Raw genomic sequence first — 18,137 nt, forward strand, 5'->3', positions numbered from 1 at the left:
TTTAAATGACTGAATTAGTTGAAACAAATAGACGAAATGAAGAAAGAAAATGTAGATAAATTAAAGTACCAATGATTGTCACACACACACTAGGTAAATTATTCTCTGCATTTGACTCATCACCCTTGATCACCCCCTGGGAGGTGAGGGGAGCAGTGAGCAGCAGCATTTTTGGTGATTTAACCCCCAATTCCAACCCTTGACGCTGAGTGTCAAGCAGGGACGTAATGGGTCCCATTTTTATAGTCTTTAGTATGACTCGGCCGGGGTTTGAACTCACGATCTACCGATCTCAGGGCGGACACTCTAGCCACAAGGCCACTGAGCAGGATAATAAGGATAATTAGTTATAATCTATAGTCCGTGAAAATAGATCAAATAATAATTTAAATAAAAGAATAAAAACAATACCGCTAATTAAAAGATTGAGTATAAATTGTGTTTTTTTTTTTTTTAAGATATATAAAATATATAAAAACAGTAGTTTTCTACTATTCAATACTGTGCAAAATCATTAAAATAATAAATGTTTATATCATTAAAAACATTAATTAGTTGAATGCCTGTTAAGAATACATTAAAACACACATTTTTAAAATAATAAATCCTCTATTACAACTATAGATTCCACCTGATAAATACATACTATTTAATACAAAATAATTAAAACATTCCAATTTAGGTAAATAAAAATATGTTATATGAGTTTCATGCCTGTCTAAGGATACACAAAAGCACACATTTAGAAGCTACTTAGATAGCAAGTAAAATTTTGAAAATACTGATAAATATATAAAAAACTCTGAATGACCTCAAATAAAATCTAGAAAATAATTTCAAATGACTGAATTAGTAAACAATTTCAATGAACTAAAGTAATAAGAAAAAAAAATCGAGACAGAACAAATAAGTAATATTAGTTGTATGTTAGTCTGTAAAAATAGATCAAATAAAAATGTTAATGAAAAAAAAATACAAACTGACTAAATGAAAGGAGTATAAATAATACAAAGAGCATTGAAATATTAAACAGTAGTTTTCTATTATTTAAAACAAAATAAATACAATAATCCAAGTTAGATCAATAACATATTAGTGTTATGCCTGTTAAGTATACTGTACATAAAAGAACAAATAAAATAAATAGTGTAAATTATTACTAAATTGGCCATACTGTGTGAATGTTGTCTGTCTATCTATGTTAGCCCTGTGATGAGGTGGCGACTTGTCCAGGGTGTACCCCGCCTTCCGCCCTTATGCAGCTGAGATAGGCTCCAGCAATAAATAGCTAGTTCTGTTTTAACATCGGGTTAATATTGTGGAGGGGGCTAAATTGTTATGGAAAATAATAATGTAACGTTAGGTAATTACAGTACTCCCACCTTACATTCCTCAGGGACATTTGTATTAGATCTTTTAAGCAGGTGTTTTTTGTTTACATTGTTATTGCCTTCTGGTTAGCTAATGTTTGCCCTGCAGGTAATAGTCACTTTTCCACCCCTTTATATATTAGTTATAGTTGTAAGCCTAGTTGTTAAAGTGCACATCATTATTGTAAATTAAGCAATATGTATGTAAAAAATATTGTATTTCATATATTCATTTATTTATTCATATTTTTTTTTATCTTGTTAACTATTCTGATTGTTAATTTGCTTTCTTTAAGTAAAAAAAAGGTCAAAGACAAAGCTATTCGGTTTCTTGTGAGTATATACACTTCACTGCCGATGTTTGGGGGGCGCCACCTAAAATCTTGCCTAGGGCGCCAGATTGGTTAGGGCCGGTAGAAAATGGATGGATGGATACTGTAATTCCACCAAAAAAAGTTTTTTTAAATAACCCAATTTAGGTCATTAAAATATTAAATATTGGTTTCCTGTCAAGGAATACATAACAGCACAGACTTAAAACAATACTAAATACTGTACTAGATTCTATAATACAGATTACTTTCATTGTAGTTTATAAAAAAAAAACTAAAATAATACAATTTATATAACTTAAAAATACTCCATAATAGTTTTATACAAGCCAACAACTGAAAAGAGTGCTTTTAACCTGATTACAATGAGAAGTTATAAGTTTTATTCTTAAATGGGAAAATATTGTTTCGTCAATCACGTGACCTCTGGAATGCTAAAACGGAGGCAAAATGTCACCAAGTATTAAGTATTAAACATGAAATATGAGTATAAGCTGTTATCATGAATGGTAATGTTGAGTGCAGCTAATAAGCATCATTAGTGAATGAAGCCCCACGCAGAGGACATGAATGCATAAAGTGACAATATCAATATTGGATGAAAGCCAGCTGTGCTCTTGCAGAAAAAGCAGCCACATTTCACCGCCACTGAAGGATTACGAGCGGGTTATTTTTAGGAGTCGGTGGCCAAAATAACATTTCGCTCTGTGTGCGAGACAAGACCCTCGTTGGAATGGAAAGCTGCTTTCAAAGCTTCCCAGCAACAACCACACACACACACACACTCGTAGTTTCCGACGGACTTAAACGTCTCCTCCGATTTACCTCCGACTCCTTCTGCTGGTCCTTGAACACATCTTTCCCTTTCGACCTCAGCCTGTCGCCGTTGTCGTTGAGGTTGTTCAGCAAAGGTACCTCCATGTCCTCCCCCTGCATCTTTAGGCTGACGGCCGCCGAGGGTACACGAACATGCCGGGCGGCGGGGAGTGACAACCGGAGGAGCCGGAGGGCAAGTTGACAGGAGGTTGTCCTCCTCCTCGTCACGTTCGCGCCCCTTTCTTTTTTAACGTGGGTTTGATTCGTTGTCCCCTTTCGCCTTCGGGGGGCGGGGCAGGGCAGGAACCATGACAACAGACAGGAGCAAACAGGAGCAGTTTTTTGTGAAAACAATTCATCTTTTAAGTTAATATTTGCTTTCTCTAATGATGTCATGTGTGAAGTTGGCCCCTCTTATCATTGTAAATATTAAAATAACACTGCCATTCGTTTGTGTCGTTACGTTTTTTTTTCTTTCATATTTGCACACACAGGGAAAGAGTAAAAAAAGAACATTATACAATTTAAAGCAAAACATGTTTTGAAGTTATACTAAAATAATTTTTCTAACGAGTGACGTCATCCAGCCTCTCGCCCCCAAACGTTTGTGGGGGTTTTGTTCTAATACATCCATTTTTATACCGCTTATTGTCCCTTTTGGGTCATTTTATATATATATATATATATATATATATATATATACAGTGGGGCAAAAAAGTATTTAGTCAGCCACCAATTGTGCAAGTTCTCCCACTTAAAATGATGACAGAGGTCTGTAATTTTCATCATAGGTACACTTCAACTGTGAGAGACAGAAAGTGAAAAAAAAAATCAAGGAATTCACATTGTAGGAATTTTAAATAATTTATTTGTAAATTATGGTGGAAAATAAGTATTAGGTCAATAACAAAAATTCAACTCAATACTTTGTAACATAACCTTTGTTGGCAATAACAGAGGTCAAACGATTACTATAGGTCTTTACCAGGTTTGCACACACAGTAGCTGGTATTTTGGCCCATTCCTCCATGTAGATCTTCTCGAGAGCAGTGATGTTTTGGGGCTGTCGCCGAGCAACACGGACTTTCAACTCCCTCCACAGATTTTCTATGGGGTTGAGGTCTGGAGACTGGCTAGGCCACTCCAGGACTTTCAAATGCTTCTTACGGAGCCACTCCTTCGTTGCCCGGGCGGTGTGTTTGGGATCATTGTCATGCTGGAAGACCCAGCCACGTTTCATCTTCAAAGCTCTCACTGATGGAAGGAGGTTTTGGCTCAAAATCTCACGATACATGGCCCCATTCATTCTTTCCTTAACACGGATCAGTCGTCCTGTCCCCTTAGCAGAAAAACAGCCCCAAAGCATGATGTTTCCACCCCCATGCTTCACAGTAGATATGGTGTTCTTGGGATGCAACTCAGTATTCTTCCTCCTCCAAACACGACGAGTTGAGTTTATACCAAAAAGTTCTATTTTGGTTTCATCTGACCACATGACATTCTCCCAATCCTCTGCTGTATCATCCATGTGCTCTCTGGCAAACTTCAGACGGGCCTGGACATTCACTGGCTTAAGCAGGATTTGATTCCCTGTCGGCGTAGTGTGTTACTGATGGTAACCTTTGTAACTTTGGTCCCAGCTCTCTGCGGGTCATTCACCAGGTCCCCCCGTGTGGTTCTGGGATTTTTGCTCACCGTTCTCATGATCATTTTGACCCCACGGGATGAGATCTTGCGTGGAGCCCCAGATCGAGGGAGATTATCAGTGGTCTTGTATGTCTTCCATTTTCTGATAATTGCTCCCACAGTTGATTTGTTCACACCAAGCTGCTTGCCTATTGTAGATTCACTCTTCACAGTCTGGTGCAGGTCTACAATTCTTTTCCTGGTGTCCTTCGACAGCTCTTTGGTCTTGGCCATAGTGGAGTTTGGAGTCTGACTGTTTGAGGCTGTGGACAGGTGTCTTTTATACAGATAACGAGTTCAAACAGGTGCCATTAATACAGGTAATGAGTGGAGGACAGAAGAGCTTCTTAAAGAAGAAGTTACAGGTCTGTGAGAGCCAGAGATCTTCCTTGTTTGAAGTGACCAAATACTTATTTTCCACCATAATTTACAAATAAATTCTTTAAAATTCCTACAATGTGAATTCCTGGATTTTTTTTTCACATTCTGTCTCTCACAGTTGAAGTGTACCTATGATGAAAATTACAGACCTCAATCATCATTTTAAGTGGGAGAACTTGCACAATCGGTGGCTGACTAAATACTTTTTTGCCCCACTGTGTATATATATATATATATATATATATATATATATATATATATGGTTGGTTATAAAACTGGTTGGTTAATAACTTAAAAAACTATTAAATGTTTGACAGGGGGGAAGATGGGTGACGTCACTAGTCAGAAAATATATTTTAGAATATTTTAAAAACCAAAACAGCTCAAATCAACATTTTTACTGCACAAATGTAGCAAAAACAAATGGTTATTTTATTATTTGCAACGATAAGAGAGGCCAACTTCACACATGGTCTGAACACTGACAATAAGGACAAAACATGTAAGCTTTCAACAAAAAACTGCCGTAAAAATATTACACATTATTATTCAATTTATCCAAGTGACAGTTTTTTCCCCCCCATGTGTTGAATGAATATAAGTAAAGTTTGCCAGATGTTAAGTATTTTTAAAACATTAGCTGCTGCCCCCGCGACCCGACCTCGGATAAGCGGAAAAAGATGGATGGATCTCTGTTTCTCAAATTAGCCTAAAATGGCAAAAGAGTCACACATTTGGTCCTAATGACAAAACATTGTCCCATTGTAAATGACTTTTTTCTTAAATACTTTTTATCATATATATATATATATATATATATATATATATATATATATATATATATATATATATATATATATATATATATATATATATATATATATATATATGTATGTATGTATGTGTGGGAAATTCCTCAGTCTGATTGACAAACACTTCCCCAAAGGCAACACCCTAAGAAAAGTATTCAACAAGAACAACATTAAATTGAGCTACAGCTGTATGAACAATATACGACAAATTATCTCAAACCACAACAAAACAATTGCAAATGAGCCGTCGGCCCCCGGACAGAGCGACCCCAAAACCAACAAAGGCTGCAACTGCCGCAAGAAACCTGATTGCCCTCTCAACGGGGGGTGCTTACAAACATCAGTTGTTTACCAATCTCAGGTAACACGCAAGGACATTAACACATCCGACACACATGTAGGATTAACCGAGGGAGAGTTTAAAACCAGATGGAACAATCACAAGGCTTCTTTCAGGAACAAAAACCTGCGAAATACCACAGAACTCAGCAAACACATTTGGGACCTCAAAGACAATAATGTTGAATATTCAATAACATGGCAAATTCTTGCATCCAGCACACCTTACAATAGTGGTAATAAAAGATGCAACCTATGCTTGAAAGAGAAACTGTTTATTATATACCGTCCAGACCTGTCATCCCTCAACAAGCGCAGCGAAATTGTATCAGCATGCCGCCACAGACGGAAACACCTCCTAGGTAACACATAAGCCAATCACCACGCCCCTACGCCAGCCTGTACCGACCCACTCTGTGCCCTATATAAACCATGGTATGTGAATGCTCCCATTAAAATCTCCTGATGATTGAGGGAACCCCTCATGAAACAGGCCTGTAGAGATGAAGTAGTCTTGTGATTTTTTTTCCCCCACACATACATATATTGCGCTCTACTACGGTATCGAGCACTATTTTTTGGATAACCTTATTAAGACATATATATATATATATATATATATATATATATATATACTTTTTTTTTTTTGCTTAAAATTAACAGTTGTACACGTGTCCACCAGATGGCACTATGTTTCCCCATTCAAAGCATGCATGAAAATAATCTAAACAGACTGGGCTTTAAAGGGTTAAAATCCTTATTATATAATTTGACGTGTGCACGTCAGGCAAAGGACAGACTTGAATTGAAAATGATTTCACTGCATATTTTCACTTTTCGTCATTGAATTAAAATGTTATGAAGGGAAATTGAAAATCAAAAAACGATTGGTTTATTTGAATTTCATTTTGACGTTTTTGTGTGTGTGTTTTATTTTATATTTCATTTTTTTTTTTTTTTTTAACTTTGCCATATGTGAAGCATTTTGAAAACATTTTAGAATTGTTAGCTCTGTTTCTTAAATTAGCCTAAAATGGTGAAAAGTGACACATTTGGTCCCAATGAAAAAAAATTGTCCTATTCAAAAAAATTAAGATATTTATTTTTTTACATTTGTTTTTTTTTATCTTTGTCCTGACACTGTATAACATTTTTTAAATAAATGTTTCTGCCCAAATATTGACAATAATAATAAGGAACTACTCACTGAAATGTATTTAATGGACATTATACAGAAAACTGCAGTTTAGTCATGTTATGTAAAAGCCGAAATACAATATTTGATATAATGTATATAAGTCACTTTTTAAAGATTGACTCAGCTAAAGTGGACAAAAATAATATATTTGTGGTAAGAGGACATTTTTTATAATTAGTGTCAAATGTGAGTACAGTCGTCCCCTCGCCACATCATGCTTCAAATATTGTGGATTCACCAAAACATTTTTTTTTTTTTGGGGATATTATTAAAGTATAGTCCTTTTCAAGCATAAAAATGTGTAAATAAACTAAAAAAATATCAACACTAAAATAGTATTGGCCAGTAGAGGAGACCAAACCTGTTCAGTATTGTGGCCGCTGATTGGCTCAGCCTCAGGCAGCATTACTATGTTGGATTAAAAGAGTGTAAATGTGACTAAAAGGTGTTCTTTCACGTCTAGAGGGCTCTCAAAATGTTGAAAAACATATTTAAAAAGGTCATAAATGCAGCACCCCCACAACCCCGAACGGGACTAGTGGTAGAAAATGGATAGATGGATGTTATGGCTATGAAACTATTTGATTTATAATTAATAATTCCTGGGAATCTTTTCATGGTAAGGTCTATTCAGGTGTACTGGAGAGGAGGCTACGCCGGATAGTCGAACCTCGGATTCAGGAGGAACAATGTGGTTTTCGTCCTGGTCGTGGAACTGTGGACCAGCTCTATACTCTCGGCAGGGTCCTTGAGGGTGCATGGGAGTTTGCCCAACCAGTCTACATGTGCTTTGTGGACTTGGAGAAGGCATTCGACCGTGTCCCTCGGGAAGTCCTGTGGGGAGTGCTCAGAGAGTATGGGGTATCGGACTGTCTGATTGTGGCAGTCCGCTCCCTGTATGATCAGTGTCAGAGCTTGGTCCGCATTGCCGGCAGTAAGTCGGACACGTTTCCAGTGAGGGTTGGACTCCGCCAAGGCTGCCCTTTGTCACCGATTCTGTTCATAACTTTTATGGACAGAATTTCTAGGCGCAGTCAAGGCGTTGAGGGGATCTGGTTTGGTGGCTGCAGGGTTAGGTCTCTACTTTTTGCAGATGATGTGGTCCTGATGGCTTCATCTGGCCAGGATCTTCAGCTCTCACTGGATCGGTTCGCAGCTGAGTGTGAAGCGACTGGGATGAGAATCAGCACCTCCAAGTCCGAGTCCATGGTTCTCGCCCGGAAAAGGGTGGAGTGCCATCTCCGGGTTGGGGAGGAGATCTTGCCCCAAGTGGAGGAGTTCAAGTACCTCGGAGTCTTGTTCACGAGTGAGGGAAGAGTGGATCGTGAGATCGACAGGCGGATCGGTGCGGCTTCTTCAGTAATGCGGACCCTGTATCGATCCGTTGTGGTGAAGAAGGAGCTGAGCCGGAAGGCAAAGCTCTCAATTTACTGGTCGATCTACATTCCCATCCTCACCTATGGTCATGAGTTTTGGGTTATGACCGAAAGGACAAGATCACAGGTACAAGCAGCCAAAATGCCGCCTTAGAGATAGGGTGAGAAGCTCTGTCATTCGGGGGGAGCTCAAAGTAAAGCCGCTGCTCCTCCACATCGAGAGGAGCCAGATGAGGTGGTTCGGGCATCTGGTCAGGATGCCACCCAAACGCCTCCCTAGGGAGGTGTTTAGGGCACGTCCGACCGGTAGGAGGCCACGGAGAAGACCCAGGACACGTTGGGAAGACTATGTCTCCCGGCTGGCCTGGGAACGCCTCCGGATCCCCCGGGAGGAGCTGGACGAAGTGGCTGGGGAGAGGGAAGTCTGGGCGACCCGATCTCGGATAAGCGGAAGAAGATGGATGGATGGATGGATTTCATGGTGGTCATGCGACCCCAAAAGGGACAAGCGGTAGAAAATGGATGGATGGATATCCGGAACCAATTACCAGCGATAAACGAGGGACAACTGTATATTCAAAGAACATTGTAAGAGCTAAAAACAAACACATAATAGTGCAAGCAAAACGGGCAACATTAGATTTTAGTTGGATATAATTAATCTTTGAGAACCTATAAGGATTTGGTCCGATTCAGAATCGATTCTCAATTCAAACCGATTCTAGCTACAGGTAAAAGCCAGTAAATTAGAATATTTTGAAAAACTTGATTTATTTCAGTAATTGCATTCAAAAGGTGTAACTTGTACATTATATGTATTCATTGCACACAGACTGATGCATTCAAATGTTTATTTCATTTAATTTTGATGATTTGAAGTGGCAACAAATGAAAATCCAAAATTCCGTGTGTCACAAAATTAGAATATTACTTAAGGCTAATACAAAAAAGGGATTTTTAGAAATGTTGGCCAACTGAAAAGTATGAAAATGAAAAATATGAGCATGTACAATACCACTCTGTTTCCTGAGATCCAGGGTCAACGCAGCCGTCTACCAGCAAGTTTTAGAGCACTTCATGCTTCCTGCTGCTGACCTGCTCTATGGAGATGGAGATTTCAAGTTCCAACAGGACTTGGCGCCTGCACACAGCGCAAAATCTACCCGTGCCTGGTTTACGGACCATGGTATTTCTGTTCTAAATTGGCACGCCAACTCCCCTGACCTTAGCCCCATAGAAAATCTGTGGGGTATTGTGAAAAGGAAGATGCAGAATGCCAGACCCAAAAACGCAGAAGAGTTGAAGGCCACTATCAGAGCAACCTGGGCTCTCATAACACCTGAGCAGTGCCAGAAACTCATCGACTCCATGCCACGCCGCATTAACGCAGTAATTGAGGCAAAAGGAGCTCCAACCAAGTATTGAGTATTGTACATGCTCATATTTTTCATTTTCATACTTTTCAGTTGGCCAACATTTCTAAAAATCCCTTTTTTGTATTAGCCTTAAGTAATATTCTAATTTTGTGACACACGGAATTTTGGATTTTCATTTGTTGCCACTTCAAATCATCAAAATTAAATGAAATAAACATTTGAATGCATCAGTCTGTGTGCAATGAATAAATATAATGTACAAGTTACACCTTTTGAATGCAATTACTGAAATAAATCAAGTTTTTCAAAATATTCTAATTTACTGGCTTTTACCTGTATATTTTTTTAAAATCTATTCTTAAAAAAATTTGACAAAAAAAATAAAAGAATGTAGCACTTTGAGGTTTGTTGTTCGAATGTAAAGTGCAAGACAAATCAAATCTATCATTATTATTAATACGTAGCGGACAATGGATATGTTGACAACCTCGGCACATGTCTTGCCAAGGGAAAGCCTCTTAGGGTGACGAGCAGTTGTTGGTGCAGAATTGTAAAAAAAAAAAAAAAAAAAAAAAAGGAAACAAAAAGGTCAGTGTTTTGCTGGGGATAAATAAAGGCTGGCAGTCAGTCGAGGTTTGGATGAGGTCACCGTGGTCGCGACGGACATCAGCAGCTGCCTGTCCGCACGTACTGTACGTACGTACTGTACATCACGCAAGAAACACCCCGAAGCCAGCAACTTTTGTACATCTTTATTGGAGATTACAGATTATTGCTCATCATCTACCACGTTGTTGCAATATTTTCATTAGACAACTTAAAACATGTCGGAGGATTTACAACAATAAATACAGGAGATGATTTTTTTGTGTCATCCTAATTTCAAATCAAAATATGGCATGTATGATTCATACTGTATGTACATACATCAACCATGCTGGTGTCATCCCCATCTTGCAAATAACATAAAAAAAAAGTATATCCCACACTCAAGGCTGGGATCCTGAGGCAGCTGTTCAAGAAGCGCGCACACACACACATACACACACACACACACACACGCACACAAACTCCAGAACAGGGGGGTCTAAACTGTTCCACCGAGGGCCACTTTGACATATTTTGTACATAAAAGAAATCCCATCAAGGTCAATATATGGTGTCAAACTCAAGGCCTGGGGCCACAACATTTTATTTGGCCCTTGAAAGCCTGGGAATAAAATGTGTCAATAAAGTACTTCATCTTTTCTTACTAAATGTATTTGTTTTTTCCATTTTAACAGAAAAAAAAATACATGTATCTAATAATGCAACAAATGTTTTATCATATAAATCAAACATTTTTTTTGGTCAAAATAGAAATAAATACTTTGCTTACAGCAAACACTAAAAATGACCATATATTTTACAGTAAAATTGTACATGTTTTTATTTACACAGCATTTTACTGTAAATGAAAAAAAGTTAATGTTTTTGATGATAAAATTCTGGCAAATGAGATGCCTTTTTTCCATAAAAACTGGTACCGTTTTGCTATTTACAGTAAAATCTACAGTCTTTACAGTGAAAACTGTCAGTTCAGTTGGCGGATTTTTTTTTTTTTTTACAGTAATGAAAAAAATTGTCAGTCTTTTATTGTGAAAAGCAGCAATTTTTTACAGCATTTTGATTTGAAAAATGGTTAAAACTGTTTGACAATAAAATTCTGGCAACTGAGATGCCAGTTTCTTACTGCAAAAAAACTGTAGTACTATTTTGCAATTTACAGAAATATGTATGTAATCTAATAATGCAACAAATGTTTTATCGTACAAATCAAAATATGTTTTTGTCAAAATAGAAATACTTTGCTTGCAGCAAACACTATAAATGACAATATATTTTACAGTAAAAGTGGATGTTTTTTTGTTTTTTTTTATAGCATTTTACTGTAAATGGAAAAAAGAGTAACAATGTTTTTTGACTGAGATGCCATTTTTTTACTTAAAAACTGGTACCGTTTTGCTATTTACAGTAAAATCTACAGTCTTTACAGTGAAAACTGTCAGTTCAGTTGGTGGATTTTTTTTTTTTACAGTAATGAAAAAAATTGTCAGTCTTTTATTGTGAAAAACAGCGGTACTGTTTGTGAAATGTAATGTAATTTTTACAGCATTTTGATTTGAAAAATGGAAAAAACTGACAATAAAATTCTGGCAACTGAGATGCCAGTTTCTTACTGCAAAAAAACTGTAGTACTATTTTGCAATTTACAGAAATATGTATGTAATCTAATAATGCAACTAATGTTTTATCGTACAAATCAAAAAATGTTTTTGTCAAAATAGAAATAAATACTTTGCTTGCAGCAAACACTATAAATGACAATATATTTTACAGTATAAGTGGATGTTTTTTTTAATTTTATAGCATTTTACTGTAAATGGAAAAAAGAGTAACAATGTTTTTTGACTGAGATGCCATTTTTTTTTTACTTAAAAACTCTAGTACCGTTTTGCTATTTACAGTCAAATCTACTGATTTTACAGTAAAAAAATGGCAGTTCAGTTGGCGGAATTTTACCCTAAAAATTAGTTTAAAAAAAAAAAAAGTACAGTAATAAATAAACTTGGCAACTGAGCTGACAGTCTTTTATTGTGGAAAAACAGCGGTACTGTTTGTAAAATGTAATGTGATTTTTTACAGCATTTTGATCTGAAAAATGGAAAAAAATGTTTTTTGACAATAAGATTCTGGCAACTGAGCTGCCAGTGTCTTACTTTTGCCATTTACAGTAATATGTTAAATGTACAGTTGTTTTTTACGGTAAAAACTGGCAGTTCAGTTGGCAGAATTTTACCGTAAAAAGCAGTTTACTATTTACAGTAAGAAAAAATTTGAAAAAATTTACAAACTAAGATGAGTTTATTACTTTAAAAACACAGCAGTACTGTTTCTCCATTTACAGTACAATGCTGTAAAAACCACCGTGAATTTTACGGTAAAATTCCTGCGACTGAGACAGATTTTTTTTTCTTTTGTTAATATATTAGTTTTTTCCATTTTGACAGAAAAAAATACATGTACTCCATGTAATCGCATAGTTTTTAAACGTCAATATTATCTAATAATGCATCAAATGTTATCATACACATCAAACTTTTTTTTTGTCAAAATAGAAATAAATACTTTGCTTGCAGCATACACTAAATATGACAATATATTTTACAGTAAAATTGTATTTGGTTTTATTTACAGCAGTTTACTGAAAATGGGGAAAAAAAATTTTGATGATAAAATTCTGGCAACTGAGATGCCTTTTTTTTTTTTTACTTAAAACTGTGGTACCATTTTGCTATATGTAGTAAAATCTACAGTAGTTTTTACGGTAAAAACGGGCAGTTTAGTTTGCAGAATATTACCATAAACATTTTTTTTTTAAATTTACAGTAAAAACATTTTTTTGTCAGTCTTATTGTGGAAAAACAGCAGTAGTGTTTGTGAAATGTGATTTTTACAGCATTTTGATTTGAAAAATGGAAAAAACAGTAACTGTTTTTTGACGATAAAATTGAGCTGCCAGCTTTTTACTGTAAAAAACTGGAGTACCATTTTACAATTTACAGTAATATTTAAAATGTACAGTTATTACGGTAAAAACGGGCAGTTCAGTTGGCAGAATTTTACCGTAAAAAGCAGTTTACTATTTACAGTAAGAAAAAATTTGAAAAAATTTACAAACTAAGATGAGTTTATTACTTTAAAAACACAGCAGTACTCTTTCTCCATTTACAGTACAATGCTGTAAAAACCACCATGAATTTTACGGTAAAATTCCTGCGACTGAGACAGATTTTTTTTTCTTTTGTTAATATATTAGTTTTTTTCCATTTTGACAGAAAAAAATACATGTACTCCATGTAATCGCATAGTTTTTAAACGTCAATATTATCTAATAATGCATCAAATGTTTTCATACACATCAAACATTTTTTTTTGTCAAAATAGAAATAAATACTTTGCTTGCAGCATACACTAAATATGACAATATATTTTACAGTAAAAATTGTATTTGGTTTTATTTACAGCAGTTTACTGAAAATGGGGGAAAAAATTTTTGATGATAAAATTCTGGCAACTGAGATGCCTTTTTTTTTTTACTCAAAACTGTGGTACCGTTTTGCTATATGTAGTAAAATCTACAGTAGTTTTTACGGTAAAAACGGGCAGTTTAGTTTGCAGAATATTACCGTAAACATTTTTTTTTAAATTTACAGTAACAACATTTTTTTGTTAGTCTTATTGTGAAAAACAGCAGTAGTGTTTGTGAAATGTGATTTTTACAGCATTTTGATTTGAAAAATGGAAAAAACAGTAACTGTTTTTTGACGATAAAATTGAGCTGCCAGTTTTTTACTGTAAAGAACTGTAGTACCATTTTACAATTTACAGTAATATTTGAAATGTACAGTTATTACGGTAAAAACGGGCAGTTCAGTTGGCAAAATTTTACCGTAAAAAGCAGTTTACTATTTACAGTAAGAAAAAATTTGAAAAAATTTAGAAACTGAGATGACAGTTTATTACTTTAAAAACACAGCAGTACTGTTTTTCCATTTTTTTCCATTTACAGTACAATGCTGTAAAAACACCATGAATTTTACAGTAAAATTCCTGCGACTGAGCTGCCAGTTTGCTACCGTAAAATCTACAGATTTGTTCTTATTATCTTACTAAATGTATTAGTTTTTCCCATTTGACAGAAAAAATACATGTACTCCATGAAATCGCATAGTTTTTAAACGTCAATATTATCTAATAATGCAACGAATGTTTGATCATACAAATCAAACTTTTGTCAATGAATAAATACTTTGCTTGCAGCAAACACTAAAAATGACAATTTATTTTTGAGTAAAATCTACAGTTTTTACGGTAAGAACTGGCAGTTTAGTTGGCGGAATTTTGCTGTAAAAATGCAATTTTTTTATTTACAGTAACAAAAAAATTTAGCAACTGAGCTGACAGTCTTTTATTGTGAAAAACAGCAGTACCGTTTGTGAAATGTAATGTGATTTTTACAGCATTTTGATTTGAAAAATGGAAAAAACTAACAGTTTTTTCACGATAAAATTCTGGCAACTGAGCTGCCAGTTTCTTGCTGTAAAAAACTGTAGTACCATTTTGCATTTTACAGTAATACCGGTATGTAAAATATACAATTGTTTTTATCTACAGTTTTTACAGTAAAAAAATGGCATTTCAGTTGGCAGAATTTTACCGTAAAAAAATCACTTTTCTATTTACAATAACAAAAAAAATAGGCAACTGAGCTGACAGTTTGTTATTGTAAAAAACAAAACAAAAAACAGCGGTACTGGTTGTGAAATTTCATGTGGTTTTTACAGCATTTTACTTTGACAAATGGAAAAAACTAACAGTTTTTTCACGATAAAATTCTGGCAACTGAGCTGCCAGTTTCTTACTGTAAAAAACTGTAGTACCATTTTGCAATTTACAGTAATACCGGTATGTAAAATATACAGTTGTTTTTATCTATAGTTTTTACAGTAAAAAAAGGCATTTCAGTTGGCAGAATTTTACCGTAAAAAAATCACTTTTCTATTTACAATAACAAAAAAAAATAGGCAACTGAGCTGACAGTTTGTTATTGTAAAAAACAAAACAAAAAACAGCGGTACTGGTTGTGAAATTTCATGTGGTTTTTACAGCATTTTACTTTGACAAATGGAAAAAACTAACAGTTTTTTCACGATAAAATTCTGGCAACTGAGCTGCCAGTTTCTTACTGTAAAAAACTGTAGTACCATTTTGCAATTTACAGTAATACCGGTATGTAAAATGTACAGTTGTTTTTATCTATAGTTTTTACAGTAAAAAAAGGCATTTCAGTTGGCAGAATTTTACCGTAAAAAAATCACTTTTCTATTTACAATAACAAAAAAAATAGGCAACTGAGCTGACTGTTATTGTAAAAAACAAAACAAAAAACAGCGGTACTGGTTGTGAAATTTCATGTGGTTTTTACAGCATTTTACTTTGACAAATGGAAAAACCAGTAACTGTTTTTTGACGATAAAATTCTGGCAACTGAGCTGCCAGTTTCTTACTGGAAAAAAACTGTTGTACCGTTCTGGAATTTACAGTAAAATGTACAGTTATTTTTACGGTAAAAAACTGGCAGTTCAGTTGGCAAAATTTTACCGTAAAAAAAGCAGTTTTCTATTTACAGTAACAAAAACAAATACAAATTCCCCCCAAAAATTGGTTTTACCGGTACTTTAAAAACACAATATTGCTTTTGCTGTAAAAAAAAAACATGAATTTTACGGTAAAATTCTTGCAACTGAGCTGCCAGTTTTTACCGTAAAAAACTGTAGTACCATTTTGCAATTTACAGTAATACCGGTATGTAAAATGTACAGTTGTTTTTATCTACAGTTTTTACAGTAAAAAAAATGGCATTTCAGTTGGCAGAATTTTATCGTAAAAAAATCACTTTTCTATTTACAGTAACAAAAAAAATAGGCTACTTAGCTGACGGTTTTTTATTGTAAAAAAACAAAACAAAAAACAGCGGTACTGGTTGTGAAATTTCATGTGGTTTTTACAGCATTTTACTTTGACAAATGGAAAAACCAGTAACTGTTTTTTGACGATAAAATTCTGGCAACTGAGCTGCCAGTTTCTTACTGGAAAAAAACTGTTGTACCGTTCTGGAATTTACAGTAAAATGTACAGTTCTTTTTACGGTAAAAAACTGGCAGTTCAGTTGGCAAAATTTTACCGTAAAAAAAGCAGTTTTCTATTTACAGTAACAAAAACAAATACAAATTCCCCCCCAAAAATTGGTTTTACTTTAAAAACACAATATTGCTTTTGCTGTAAAAAAAACATGAATTTTACGATAAAATTCTTGCAACTGAGCTGCCAGTTTTTACCGCAAATAGCCTCTTTTGTTTTGCATTGTACATAAAAAAAAAATCTAATCTGTAATGTTATTCACTGTTGGAAGCGGCCCTTAATGAAAAGCAGCTGTGCTAAGATATCTCGGTCATTTTATTTCCTCAGAATGTGCGAAGACAAAACGAGCCGCACTTTGGACACCCCCGCTCTGGAGGTAAGATTCTAGACAGCACAAAGACGGAAAAGCACAAACATTGTTGCTGATTCGGGTGATTAGTGTTTAAATCAAGCTTGTGCTGATTCTGCCGCCGCACTGCACGTGAATGTCCGAGGGTTTGATCCCGCTCTGTCGACAGTGGAGTTGTTCATTCGGATCACTCCATGTTTGGTTTCTTTCTTAATATAATCACAGTTTTCATAGAAGTACATTTATTACACAGACAATATTTCATTGCTTCTTGGCGACAATGAAATGGAGACAAAAATGTTCTGTATAAATATACTACTCTAATGATTTCACAACTTTAAATACATTGCGGTGACTTGTTGTTTGTGAAAATACTGACGTTTGAAAGCCGAGCGTGGGGTCCAGTCTGGTACATGGGGCGTATTTAAAACAATTAAAAGGAAAGAAAGGAAAACACATGTGATATGATTGGACCGCACCTGAGCAGGTATAGCCAAACACCACCCCTACCCCCGAAATACTCCATTACACGACAAGAAAACCACAAGTATAAAAGAAGACGACAACAAAAAGGACAGGAAACCTGCATTATATATATATATATATATATATATATATATATATATATATATATATATATATATACATATATATATATATATATATATATATATATATATATATATATATATATATATGTATTTTTTTTTTTTTCAAATCAAGTTTTTTCCTTTTTTCTAACTGGAGTTGGAAAAATAGAACGGTAGCAACGGGAGGAGAGGATGTGAGAGCAAAAGAAGGGAAATTAAATGTCCTCCAGAGGAAGACTTGACCGGAGCGAGCAAGCTGCTAGCAAATAGCCGCAGCAGCAGCTCCTCCTCAGTTTGTCAATTATGATTACTCATCTTTGTCATGTGGGAATAAATTAAACTCCTCCCAGTAAGAATTACAACGAATGTGTGTTGACTCCCCTGTCAATCAAGCTCCGCCTCTTTTAGAGTCCCGTCTGTTGCGGTGTGCCGCCGTCAACCCTCGGAATGGCAACCTTCTGACGCGCCTTCAATACCTGCCGTGAGGGATACACAAATTGGTCGAAGTTTATTTAACATTTGACACCCAGCCCACTCGTCAGCGATCAGTCCAAGCATGAACAGCCCCGTTCAGTTGCAGAGAGACAAAACTTTTTTGGGGGGATTGGGATGTATTATTTGTTGAGTGCATAGTTTGTAAATAGTACCAAAAGTCAATTTTGCCAGAGTGAAAAATGCATTAACAGATCATTGAGTGCATGATGTGCAGTAGCAGCAGGTGGCGCTATATTCCATGCTTGAAGATCACTGGAACCAATCAGAAGGCTG

General features: G+C 35.3%; 2 protein-coding genes across 7 annotated transcripts in view; both read right to left on the reverse strand.

Moving 5' to 3' along the window:
- Positions 1-2,832, reverse strand: part of strip2 (striatin interacting protein 2) — a 118,898-nt gene extending 116,066 nt beyond the window's left edge. For 4 of the 6 annotated variants that reach the window (XR_009815329.1, XR_009815327.2, XR_009815328.2 and 1 more), the window contains exon 1: positions 2,528-2,832. Coding sequence is in view for 3 of the 6 variants with exons in the window: in XM_061961373.2 (XP_061817357.1) it covers positions 2,528-2,638 (111 nt within the window). In the remaining 3 variants the exon portion in view is untranslated. The remainder of the gene's footprint in view (positions 1-2,527) is intronic. The other 2 variants (XM_061961375.2, XM_061961374.2) reach the window with 2 other exon arrangements.
- An 8,290-nt stretch (positions 2,833-11,122) lies between these two features.
- ahcyl2b (adenosylhomocysteinase like 2b) overlaps positions 11,123-18,137 on the reverse strand; it is an 80,217-nt gene continuing 73,202 nt past the window's right edge. Inside the window, exon 17 of the mRNA XM_061961370.1 lies at positions 11,123-17,845. Coding sequence (XP_061817354.1) covers positions 17,839-17,845 — 7 coding nt within the window. The 3' untranslated portion in view covers positions 11,123-17,838. The remainder of the gene's footprint in view (positions 17,846-18,137) is intronic.

The sequence above is a fragment of the Nerophis lumbriciformis genome, linkage group LG05 (genome assembly GCF_033978685.3).
Source record: "Nerophis lumbriciformis linkage group LG05, RoL_Nlum_v2.1, whole genome shotgun sequence".
In the NCBI taxonomy this organism is placed as follows: domain Eukaryota; kingdom Metazoa; phylum Chordata; class Actinopteri; order Syngnathiformes; family Syngnathidae; genus Nerophis; species Nerophis lumbriciformis.